Genomic DNA, 12,937 nt, shown 5'->3' on the forward strand with positions numbered 1-12,937 from the left:
TTGAATCTTAATATAAATTTTAGTCAAATTAGTAACAGAGAAGGCATAAATGTTGTTTGTGTGTGTGTGTGTGTGTGTTACACTTAGGAGGATGGGATTTTGCTTAAGGAAATTGGACTTCCTCTTTTCCACTGCCCCTGCATTAGATCCTAAGTAAAAAGATTTACACTTGCATTTTACTCTCTGTACCATGCAGGGGTGGGACTTTCCTTTTCTCAGCTGTTGGGCACTTAATAACCAGTCAGTCACACTGCTGTGTCTCTCAATAACCTATTTTGACATGTACAGTGTAATGAAACATAAAACACTAAACTTCAGTCAAATCAAGTAAAAACATTTAAGAAAGGGTAAAACTGCTGATTTCAAAAACTTCTAAAAAAATATTGTATTTTTATTTGTATTGATTATTACTAATTATCCAGTGAATTTTAATATTCTACATGGAAGCATCTGCAGTAGTTATTATATGTTTTTGTTACCCTTCTGTAGTTATTTACCTGCAGCATATAATTTAAAAGTTTGACTAAATTAAGTTATGGATACAAAAAAGCAATCTTAGAGTTTTTGTTGATATTTATTTTCATCATCATATTCATGAGGCTTTCTTAATTTCCACAATCAACTCTGTGGTGTTCTGGATGTTGTGAGCCAGATGTTTCTCAGCACACCACTTCACGAGCTGCTGGATCTCCTCCCTGTCAGCCATCTATCTTCATAGCGTTTTCTGCAAACAGTTTGATGCCTTTGGAGTACTCATTTTTCAATCTTGTGGGACAAAGTTAGCTCACTTAAAGAAAAACAGAAAATTTCCAGGTCTTTGTCATTTGCTGTACAGTTCAGTGTTTTGTCAAGCCAGTACATGAAAAGTTGACACTCTTAAGTCATCATAGTGTGTATCAATTGGGACTCTTTTTCAGAATCTGCCAACCTCACTAGCTACAATAATACGACTTCTAAATTGTAAGAAATGTAAGATCTTTGGTTTCTGAGTAGGACTAAGGTTAAAATTTGCTTGGTATACAAATGATATTTGCATATCAGCATGAAATTAAGATGCAGTCCCTTGTGTGTAAACGCACACCGCGTTTTTCTCAAGTAAATGTCCTACATTCAAAATCCTCATAAAAGTACAGGAGTATAATCAGCAAAATGAAGTTCAAGTATCGAAGTAAATGTAGGCTCACTCTGCATTAAAATGTCCCCTGTGACTATCTACAGCTGTCAGAAAATTGTAGAGAGGTAGAAGTATAAGGTAATATAGAATGGAAATACAAAAGTTAAATCCAAGCACCTCAAAATTGTACTTAAGTACAGTAGTAGGGTTTCTGCTGAGTACACCAAGTTAACTTTAAGACTTTTTAATACCATGTAGATTTAAGTCACTCATAGGCCTACCAGGCAAAGTGATGTGACCTATGATGGGCAGATTACTGATTACCAAATAACTAACTTGGTTTATTTAGTTTGTTTATTAGGAACCAAAAACACTAATCTCATGCAAAGAGAAGAAATGCCAATGTCCATAGGTAGACAGGTAGACATAATATAAGTAGGCTCCTACCACACAATACAAGGTCCAAAGTCCAGGCATGAATTTTGCATACATCGGGTTAGAGGTCTGTAACAAGGATTTTCCAGCAACTTTTTGTTAAAATCACATATAAATATATTTTATAACTACTGTTACCGCCTACAGCAGAGTTGAAGAAATATTTTAAACATTTGTTCGGGAAATTTAAGAGTTTTTAAATAAATTCAAAGACCGTCTTTGATCTGCAGATACTCTATCTACTTAAGTATATTTAGCCTAGTTAGTCCATCCACGCCCTATCTCCCAGCCACTGGCACAGAAGTTATATATTAATGACTTAAATCCTGAGAAACTGACAATACGCAGCACCGGATCGATATGTCCTAAAACACCATAAAAGTGGATTATATTTCCTTAAATTCCTCTCCTGCTCTTTGCCTGAGGGGCAGCACTGGGCACAAGCCGTGACGTTAATCCGTGACGCAGGTTTGCCCTCCATCACCAGCCGAGCCCACTGACAGAAAACACCACCTACAGACGAAGAGAGCCTTCACGATTAATGGAAATATGTAGTTAGCTGGCACAGTTCCGCATATTTCGAAACAGGAGGTTCGTTGGAGCTGGTAAGTCAAAATTCTTATCATAAGCTTGTTAAGTTATAATCACCCTACTCGCTTTTGATTTCCCTGTTAGGAGCTAACGTTAGCCTAGCCAAGATGACGACGGTGATGATGGCGGACGGTGCCCGTTATTTCCAGCTGCGGCGATGGCATCTGATTAATATCACTATATTTCAGCACATAGTCTCGTTTTACAGCTGGATTTTAGTTAACAACCAGCTAACTGAATCTAACATGGCACACTGAGCTCATGACCGGTTCTATATTTAGCTATATATCTAAAGAGAAAAAGGTCGTGTTGGCAAATGGAAGATAAAGCTGCTGAAGTGCGTTTCATTTTGGAATGAAAAATGTAACAGTGAAAGTGGGCACAGTAATGGGCAACCCGGAATTGACGAATGTCAAACCGACTTTAGTCTCCAGATTGAAATGTTGCTGATTGTTTTAACGTAACAGTCAATTTAACTTCGCATTTTAAAATTTAATAGTGGTTGTGACAAAGTTAACGCTCTGAATATATTCATAACCAGCAACCGCAGTGCAAATTCACGAACTCAGGTGAGAAACTCTCGACTGAATCTGTGTTAATCGCTAGCCTGCTAGCTAGCCTGCTAACGGTAATGCTAATAAATCTCAACCTCTTCCTCCATCAGAGCAGTTACATGGAAAGTTACCATGGGTGGCCATGATGATGAAGATATGCCATATGTTGTGAATAAACAAAAGCAAGATGAAGAGCTAAAGAACAAGCTGAATGACAGCAGCCACTGGTGCGACCAGGAGTCCACAGGCAACAATGCCAAATGGGTCAAAGAAGGCCAGAACCAGCTGCGGAAAGTAGCCGAGAACCAGCAGGACCAGGACCACAACTGCAATATCAGCCAAAATGGGAACAAGGAAGACTTCCCTCATCAGAACACCACTCAGGAAGAACAACAGGGAAACGAGGAGCAGACCAAGTCTCCCAAAATAGCAATGACCCCTGGTCTCAGTCAGGAGGAGTCCAAAAACATCCTTAATGAGCCGCTACTCATCGACACTCTGGAGTCCACAGAAGAGAAAGATAAAGAGAGAGAAGAGGACTGCAAAGAGAAGGAAAATAATTCAGAGGAAGATGAGGAGACATCAGGTGATACCAGAGGAGAGAAAGTGGCTGAAGAGCAGAGTAATGTGGAGTGTCAGAGAGAGGGCAGTGTTGTGGGGAGAAATGCCTGCCTCCTCTTCTCCAACATGAACGGGACACCAAGTGATGAGGAGACCAGCTGGCCTGCACTGTCACAGGATAACACAGCTGACAGCTCTCCAAATGGCAACAGAGGTAAACATAACATACAGTTGATGTGAAGACGTCTCATTCATGGCTTAATACAACATTATGCATGCTGATAAGAGCAGTTGGGGGGCACAGCTTGCACAACATCCATTAGAAAAACAAAAATGCAGATCAAAGCAACATGCCTCACAAATGGAGAAGATATGGTAAAAAATGTTGTACTGAGCACTGAGTTGATGAGTTGCAGCTGTATAAAAGGGCAACACTTAACTTTTAAGTCCACCCATTTGATTCCACCACCAAATGGTTTATAACACACTGTAATGTAGTTGTAAGCAGATATGTTTATTAGTGTTTATTATTAATGTATTTGTGAACAACTATAACTCCTCCGGTGAACCACCCATAAGTAGAGACTGGTGTATAAACAGATAATAAACTAAAGACTATCTTGCGATGGGATCACACCAGCCACAACGCCTGTCAAAATGTTGATTTTCTGACTCATGAGTACTCACTAGTCATTGCTGCATTTTTACATGAATAGTCAGAACTCAGGGGTTGGACCACACCCATTTTCAAACTCAGCCTTCATTATTATGTCAAGCACACACATCTGTAAAGTTTCGTGACTGTATCTTGCACAATTGTGATGCTATCATGGTGACAAAATTTGTCCACACACATAAAAGTACCCACTAAAGTACTCAAAAGTGCCTCTATGGTAGTTTAGTTCTTGCTACAGCAGTAGTCTCGACGCACACAGATTCACAAGGTGAGAATTATATCCCACCCCACTGTTATGGCTGGTAAACATCTGCCAGAGTACTCAAAACTGCCTCTGCGGTAGTTCCCGCTTCAGTGGTTGTCTCCATGGCCACTGTTTGCCATGGTGATACACATATTCACATAAGCAATATAGTAACAGAGTTTTAATAATGTCAAATATGCCTTATATTTGGTGACAAATACTGTGCATTACAAACAAACTTGGAATGTCCTTATCTGCTCATAACTACAACACAGTGTGTTATACACCATGTTTGTGTACTGTTTATAAATGACAAATCGGTGGATTTAACGCAAAGTGTTACTGAAAAAAAGCAGGCAAGTTTCCCATCTTTCCACTGCAAATTTCAAATTTTTCTTTGTTTTGTACTGTACTTGGTGTAAAGGGCCTCAAACAAATGAAAGCTAAATCTGTCATGTTTTCCATCTAATATATTGTCATGATATCAATCTGTATGGTGGAGTGCAGTGAAACACTAAAGTCTGTTCATTGGAGTCAACTTCCGTGCTCTGGTTTTTGTGCAGTGCTGATTTGGTGTGTTAGGTTAAACATTTTCTTTGATGGCGCTAGTGCAGTCTCATTATATTAGTTTCAATATTCAGTAATATTAAAAAGGTATGCAGTAATATATAGTAGCTGTATATAGCAAAGTAAAGTGTATGGTACTAATCTAATCTTATCAGTATTCAGTAATTCTGTTTAAATCCTGTGTTCTGATAATGTTCATTTCATACCATCACCAATGAGTTGAAGCAACTTTATAAATGCAACATTAGATGCTTTATCACCTGTTGTGTGAACAAGAAAAAGCTAGGAAGTCTAGCTTCATCAGTGTGGTTAAAACCCCCATGTCTCTTTCTCATTGGAAAGCTGATAAATGGGAGTCAAAATCGTCAAAGATAAATTATACAAGCTAACTGTGGTTATTGATAAGTTTATGAAGAGGGTAGACTGTTTGCTGGCCATGGTGACCCATGTTTGCATTCCAGTTTATGTGGTTGTCAGACACCATACAACTATTTCAAAGCTGTCAGCATAATTACACATTTTACAGAATCCTTGTTTTGTGTTTGTTCATTCTTGTCGCTTCCTAAATGGTCAGAGTGTTTTTTTTAAAACCGACATTTAACACTTGTTTTTCCTTTGCTCGCTGCCTTTCCAGAGTCCTTTTGGGACTCCAGTGCTTTTGAGACAGACACAGACCTGCCTTCAGGATGGATGAGAGTGCGAGATACATCAGGCACATACTACTGGCACATCCCCACAGGCACCACCCAGTGGGAGCCTCCATCACCCCTGGGTAAAGTTGGCGATTCTATGATGTCGTCCACTATGTCCCTGGAAACTACACCCTGTGAGGAGCAGGAGGTGAGGTTTCAACGCCCTTTTTACCAGGATAAAGACACTGACGTGTGAAAGCCAAGGTAATAACAGCTTTTGTTACATTTTCCAGGAATCGTGGGCTCATCTTTCAAGCACAGATGAAGGAGCCGGTGAAGGGGAACTGTGGAAGGTAAGTCTTGGAAAAGTGTAATTTGGTTTTGTGAAAGTACCATTCATTATTGGTACGTATAGTATTTTCATATTTTGTGGTCAACAAAAATAGTTTTCGAAAATCCCATGAACATATTTTACTTAGGTGTTTGTCAAGACTATATAAATTGCAGCGTCTTTAATGTACTATGTACTAATGGACTATACTTTTATGTACTATGATTATTATATCTGCACACAAGCCAATATCAGCCCTCTGTTTCTTATCGCATCACTTTTTCACTTGTCCAGTATTTCAGGATGCCACGTCTCATAGGCATGTCTGTTCTATGTATTAAAACAGACTATTTGTTAACAAACTATAAGGTTTACAAATTCTAGCTGGAAAAAGTTGAGCAAAGTTGACTTTGTCATTGTTACCTGTTTTTTTTTCTTCTTTTTTTCTGTGGCTTCAGGAGGAGGGAGAGGTTGCATCTGATCAAAGTCTGAAGGAGTTTGAAGGAGCAACTCTACGCTATGCATCCATCAACCTGAAGTACGTGCTGTGAAAGCTTTTTGCTTAGTTAGTATTTGGTATTTAACATATTGTCTTATTCTGTTGCATTATTTTTTTCTCTATTATTACAGCTACAATTGCTCCCAATCAGAGGAAGAAGAGAAGCTCACTCCACTCTCCACAGATATAGAAACTAAGGTAAATCAGTATTTACTGCTGCATGATATAAATAAGTCGAAAGTATAAAGGGTCTGAGAACCACAAGACTGGCCTTGGAGCTGGATTTGGTTTTCAGAGGGCTGTTACTATGTCTCTAAACTGCTGCAGAATATTTAGGAAGGCTCAAATGAAAAGGAGAATTTCACAAAAGGAAATAATGAAGTATAATTTATCTAATTAGCTTGTTCTACTTAGTATTGTACTTAAAAATTGCTTTTTGGTTGCTCTTGTGTGATATGGACATATGAATATGTGTGCTGTAATTGCAGTTGGTATTTTTATACCTTCTGGAGAGGCGAGGCAGTAAGGCCAAGTGATTTATTTTATTTGTGATATTTTTTTAGCTACACAAACTTTTTTTAAGTTAATCTTTCAAAACTAAATGAGAGTAAAAGAGGTGAATTGAGCATAGAGGAGCTAACACACTTCAAAGTTTGAAACTTCCTACTCCATTGTTCTTCACCTTCCTTGTGCAGTCTTGTTTTATACTAATATGTTGCTTATTTGTACTTTCAGTGCTTTGCAGTGCGTTCCCTGGGCTGGGTAGAGATGTCTGAGGAGGACATGGCACCTGGCAAGAGTAGTGTTGCCGTCAACAACTGCATCAGGCAGCTCTCTTATCACAAACACAACCTTCATGACACTGCTGGTATCTGGGGAGAGGTGAGGGGATTTACAGAGTCATGGAGATACTTTACTGACGACACCTGCACACGTCTGCTGTCTGCTTTAATAAAGATACATTTAAAAATGCAATTTACTTGTCAAAAGTTCACACACATAATTTTGGGGGATTTTATAATAGTACACTGTCTACATCAAAAACACTCAAATCATCAATCACCGAGTGTTGCATTAGGTGGTTATTGTCAAACACTGTTTAACTATTTTGGTTGAAAATGATGTGGTTACTTAGGCCAGTATATTTTTAGGTCTTTTTTAGATGTAAAGAAAAGTTTCCATGGTTAAATTCATACTGGAATTGAAGCAAAATACCTCAAATAGTAAAAGTTAAAAAGTGCACTAATACATGTATCTGAATTTCATTGAAGCCCACAAATTAGGTAAAATGTTTTTAAGCTAAGCTGCTCATTGTCAGTATCTGTGTGTGTCGTGACAGGGTAAGGACATGCTGATGGTCCTGGAGAATGACACTATGAACTTGATCGACCCTCTGGGCCAGACTCTGCTTCATGCTCAGCCTATTGGCAGCATCCGTGTGTGGGGTGTAGGCAGAGACAACGGCAGGTCAGTATCCACATTATTAGGCCAAAATGAAAATGGAAGATCTACACAATTTACTTACCTAACTTCTTAATATCGCCTTAAACAAAACATGCTTCAAAAGAACCTTGTTTGATCATTAAGCTTTACTCATTGAACTGTGGTGGTTTTAATTTGACATGGAGGAACAACTACTTTTTATACACATTGTAGCTCACACCTCTAACTTTTGTTTACAGTTAACTGAACTGTCAGTCAATTATACCTCCTGACTTGTTGTGTGAAAATACGCAGTTTTTTCTCACTGTTTTGAATATTCTGCCATTATCCTTTTAAGTCTGCATTTGGTGGTTGAGTTAAAACAATGTACAGCCTCCTGTAGTCATGACTCAGAGGCTTGGCATTCCTTTCAAGCACTTGCACTCTTGTGTGCACCCTTTTAATGGCACGCTGCTGCCCTCTGCTGGATCGTTGTGTACATTACATACAAAAATAACACCCCTGCTTTGCCCAGTTTTTGCCTCCAAACTGCATCATTGTGTTCTAACAATCATATTTTTTCTTTCATGCTGCATTTTCCATCATGAACAGGGAAAGGTATACTTCAATTACTTCTACCTTCTACTAATATTTTTTAAATGATTGTCTTCTGCGGATGTTACTTGAAGTCGTGAATGTGGAAATGTTTTATGTGCACAAGTTTGTATCTGTTGAAACTGGAAACACACATTTATGCTGTATTAATATTTCAATATATGAATGTGACCTTTTCCATCTGATTTCACCTGCAGGGATTTTGCTTATGTGGCTCGAGACAACCTGACCCAAGTTCTGAAGTGTCATGTTTTCCGCTGTGACTCACCTGCCAAGAACATCGCCACCAGCTTACATGAGATGTGCTCAAAGGTCAGCCACTACTGGATTTAATTTAGTTTCATTATGAATTCAGCACAGTGTATTCATTCACAATCAGCCGTGAATTACTTACTTGAACTTCACATATTTTTGTCCCTTTATTTAACTTTAGATAATGATGGAGAGAAAGGCAACCAAGCCAGGGATAAGCAGACTGAACTCTGACCCAGATAAACCTGGGCTCATCCCTGTTGAAGGTAAAGCTTACAAGTTTTGAATATTATCATAATAAGTAATGATAAGTCTAATATAATAAGTATGGAAACAGATCACTTAATGCCTCCTCCTTTTTTAACAGAGTTTCCTGCTCCAAAAAATGAACTCTTCCAGCGCTTCCATGTTTATTACCTTGGTTGTGAGTCTGTGACTAAGCCAGTTGGTAAGAAGAACACTTCTAAATATGCAATGGTTTATGTTAACACTTCAGCTGCTTTGAAATAATTTCTGTCCTCATCGTAATTATGGGTGCAGTAGTAACTCTTAAGTTAATGCAATGTATCATGGCCTCTATGTGTGTGTTTTCTTCCCTTCGCAGGAATGGATGTAATTAATGACGTGCTAGAGACAGCAGTGAATGGCAAAGATAAAAATGATTGGACTCCTGTCTCTGTGAATGTTGCACCAGCCACCCTCACAATACTTTCAAAACAGGTAACGGACAATGAAATCAGTATAACATGGTCTCAGGGAGGTGGTTTTTAAATCAGAAGCTAAAATTTCATCATGATGAGCCTCAACAGAAATGTCAGCAATATGTTTCAGTGAAAATTTTTCTTTCACTCAATTACTACTTTTACTAAAATGTTGCCTTAAAACTTCTCAAATATGTAATAAAACAACCAATGCATTTTTATAAATGTTTTATGACATATACTACTGTGAGAGGTTGTAGAGAGAACATTTGAATATTGCAAATGTAAAAATAAAAATACCACAGAAAGTATTTAAATAACACTCATTCATATGTCCATATCCAGAATGAGGAAGTGCTGTCAGAGTGCAGGGTGCGTTTCCTGTCTTTCATGGGTGTGGGGAAGGATGTCCACACCTTCGCTTTCATCATGGCCGAAGGTCCCAGAGATTTCACCTGTCACATGTTTTGGTGCGAACCCAACGCTGCCAGTCTGAGTGAGGCTGTCCAGGCTGCCTGCATGGTGAGTTGTGAACAAATACATGAGAGGAAAGTCCTAAAAATAGAGAGATGAAGAGATGGGATGATTTTCAGAAGACATTTGAGAAATGCTTTGTTTGTATTTTAGTTCTGTCAGGACTTCACTTTATTCTGTCCCAAAGCCAAAAGCTGAGCTAGCACAGATGTCAGTCACAGTTGTGTACATAGACACTCCGGTGTTTAGTCTAGTATCTGCAATACATAATTTAAGCTCTGTGCGTTCTTCTGTTTATAGCTTCGCTATCAGAAATGTTTGGATGCACGTCCTCCCAGCCTAGCCTCCTGCCTGCCCACTCCTCCTGCTGACTCTGTGGCTCGACGGGTCAAGAAGGGAGTACAGAGTCTGCTGGGCAGCTTTAAGAGCTACAGGTCAGGCTCCCAGTCCCCTTGAGTCGGAGCGAAGATGATGCAAGGTCCATTACACACAAGGTCCATCACTACAGCCCCTGCTCACTCTCACGCCTCCTTCTCTCATACTTCTGCCACAGTTTCGCCTTACGACCGTTTCACTTGTCTAGTCGATAGTCTAGTATGTGGAGTATTTTCTGGGGAAAATGTGTGTCTGAAAAAGATTGCATTTATTTCTTTTTTTAGCTTTTACTTTATACAACAATTTTAAACTCTCATCTCCAAACAGATGAACCCCTGGCATCAAGTTTTTTTTCTTTGCTGGGATTCTTTCTGTGAGTCTTAACTATTTTTGTGTTTTAACAGAAACAATGCTATGAATGTTGGATATGGATGTAATATATTTTACATGCCGGCGCTAGAATTTGCTTGGAAAAGAGGTTGCTAGATTCTCTCACAGAATTTGTCTTGTTCCCTTTTCCTCCTCGGTGCAATTACCATCTCTAACACTCCTCCTTTTCTACTGATTAAAGAAGGTACTGTAATCCAGTCGTTGTCAGATGGTGTCAAGTATCCTAATACTGATTTTCTAAAACATCATTGCACCTCTGTTTACCACCTTAGGTTGTAATACAAGCGCTGTAGGCGTCTCACTAGTGTGCCACGTAGTTAAATGTCCTTGACCCTCCCAAACAATGTATTTTAGTCTTCCAAAGAACTGTATGGTCATCTGTCACATAGTGAGCAACCACTGATTTGAGTGTAGTGTGTTTCTCATACATTCTGCATGAACATTTGCAAGTTCAGTGCTAGTGTGCAATAATCAGATGTTCCTGTATGGTGTGGTGATAAGACGGCTGCAGTGTGATTATTTGTTCACTTTAATGAGAGTCTGAATTGATTGGGTGCAAGGCTAATGGAACAGCAGAGCCATGTTGAAAATCATTATCTTGTGATAGAAATCATAGTAATAAGAAATACAAACTCTGGGTTTTCACACAGCTGTTTACCACCAACGAACTACTGAATAGTACTGTAGAAACTCACCACAAGCTGCATGTTTTGATAGCTTAGAGTTCTTGCTGCTTGCAGCAGCAGTTTAGTGCTTAAGACCCATTAATGTATCCTGTAAATTCTTTCTGTGTTTCTGTATGGTAAGAGGAGGCTGGAGTTGATGTGTTGTTTCGTGTTACATAGGCATGTCACTCTAGTTAGTGTCAGTGTTTATCATAAGCTAGCAGTAGAAAGTTAGACTTCCTGTCAGTTCCTTCAGACTGAAAAGATGAGAGCAGGTCAATGTTTGTATTTACAGTTTGTGTATATGAGAAACCTAGAGATGATTTCTCCAGTGGTTCACATTTTTATTTTTTTCCTTGGCCACATTTTGACGTGTGTGGGCCCCGGGCCGCTCCAGTTAATGTATTTTCTATCGTTTCCACACACTACAATGTACACAGTTAAGATGATTTTCACATTAGCTTGTTAGATTTACTTTTTATAAAGAACACACTAATTAGCCAAGTTGTATTTTATCTTTATGTGTCTGTCAGTGATAAATACTGTATGTAGCACAATAGTAATAGTCATATTAAAGATGCAGTCAGTAAGATGTTTTGGTCATTTTTAGCTCTGCAGGGTGTTTGTTTGGCCATGTTGTCTGAAACATTAGTATGCTACCTAGTTATTGAACATCCTCAGGTTAACTGACTCCACTACATAGACATAAAGCAAGTCCACAAATAAAGAAAAACTACATGTTCTTTCAAACAAAAAATTATTTTAGAGCAAATGAAACACTCAATTAAATTACAAAAAAATATAGTGAAAAGGAATGAATGGACATGAATATAAAATACAACTTTGTATTGAAAAAAACAGACAACATGACCACTATATTGTACTGATATTAAAAAGTGAGACTTAAAGTTGAATGTTTAAGTAGCTGGTGCATAATTGTGGAAGTGGTGCAAAAAGCCATTTTTTAAAAATAATTTAAATTTTTTTAGTCTCATTAACTTGATATCAGCATGATATAGTTCACAACTAGAGACATATATTTTTTTTATGTCATATATCTTTAAATCTTTCTATATTGCAAAAAGCTGAAATCAGAGGTCTGATCTGATCTGCAGTCTCATCTGACTATCGAGAGGTGTGACACCTCTTTGAGACAGAGACTCCCAAATATAAAGCTGTCATGGAGTCAGTTCTTTTGTCTGACCTTATTGTCTGAACTCGTCACCCAGTGGTGAAATCAAACCAGTGTTTTGTGATGACTGGCCTTCCTCAAACTTTCATTCATAGATTCCTATTGATGTTTTTTTTAACATAAGTCATCAAACACTAAAACTCTTACCAACTGCTTCTTTTATATGTGTAAGATATAACACTAAATGAAAACTAGACTGCATTGACTCATATTACTGCCTTGTCACTCATGTGTCACTTGGAATTATTGTGCTTTTTCTCCTTCAAAGTTTGCTGTGTCCAGTCAGTGGCAACACTAAAGCCAGATGAGTTAAAGAACATTAGCAGATTAATTTATTTCTGTTTATGTAAATTAGGTGTATAAAATGTATGTATATAAAAGTCACTGCACAATAAATGTGAACATATCATACCTGTTTATCTTGTGGTCTTTTTAATATCTTGACAGTCATTTTTTTTTTTTTTTTACATCATGTGAAGCCAAGTGGCTCTGAAGAGATTGGTTTCCAAAGGGCAGGTCTGGATCCTAGAGCCTGAAAATGTCTTCTTTGGTTTCTAGTTGTGGAGGCATAGACGTTTTTTCATTTTCTATCAATGGCTTTATCTATCATTCCCAGCTTTTCCATTAAAATGTAAAAGAAGCCACAC

The 12,937-nt window shown here is 38.2% G+C and overlaps 1 protein-coding gene across 2 annotated transcripts; it reads left to right on the top strand.

Annotated features, from left to right (window-relative positions):
- The first annotated feature begins 2,004 nt into the window (after nucleotides 1-2,004).
- apbb1 (amyloid beta (A4) precursor protein-binding, family B, member 1 (Fe65)) lies at nucleotides 2,005-12,701 on the top strand. 2 transcript variants are annotated; one of them, XM_023404268.2, is made up of 14 exons: nucleotides 2,005-2,154; nucleotides 2,805-3,469; nucleotides 5,377-5,582; nucleotides 5,668-5,727; nucleotides 6,164-6,243; nucleotides 6,336-6,402; nucleotides 6,940-7,086; nucleotides 7,544-7,671; nucleotides 8,439-8,553; nucleotides 8,675-8,759; nucleotides 8,861-8,941; nucleotides 9,098-9,213; nucleotides 9,540-9,716; nucleotides 9,969-12,701. In XM_023404268.2, exons 2-14 carry the CDS (start codon nucleotides 2,827-2,829, stop codon nucleotides 10,122-10,124), a joined length of 2,061 nt encoding a protein of 686 aa, XP_023260036.1. In that variant the 5' UTR covers nucleotides 2,005-2,154; nucleotides 2,805-2,826; the 3' UTR covers nucleotides 10,125-12,701. The 2 variants fall into 2 exon arrangements, with proteins under 2 accessions (XP_023260036.1, XP_087029592.1); XM_087173466.1 differs by lacking the exon at nucleotides 2,005-2,154 and adding an exon at nucleotides 2,609-2,709.
- The last annotated feature ends 236 nt before the right edge of the window (nucleotides 12,702-12,937 follow it).

Source organism: Seriola lalandi, unplaced genomic scaffold (genome assembly GCF_002814215.2).
Source record: "Seriola lalandi dorsalis isolate HSWRI2012SDOR001 ecotype SW California unplaced genomic scaffold, Sedor1 jcf7180002054237, whole genome shotgun sequence".
In the NCBI taxonomy this organism is placed as follows: Eukaryota; Metazoa; Chordata; class Actinopteri; order Carangiformes; family Carangidae; genus Seriola; species Seriola lalandi.

Excerpts from the sequence above, each read along its gene's own strand:
- apbb1 (XM_023404268.2), top strand. The coding sequence starts at position 2,827 with ATGGGTGGCCATGATGATGAAGATATGCCATATGTTGTGAATAAACAA. Across the intron at positions 3,470-5,376 it reads CTCTCCAAATGGCAACAGAG|AGTCCTTTTGGGACTCCAGT; the intron begins GTAAACATAACA and ends CTGCCTTTCCAG. Across the intron at positions 6,244-6,335 it reads TATGCATCCATCAACCTGAA|CTACAATTGCTCCCAATCAG; the intron begins GTACGTGCTGTG and ends CTATTATTACAG.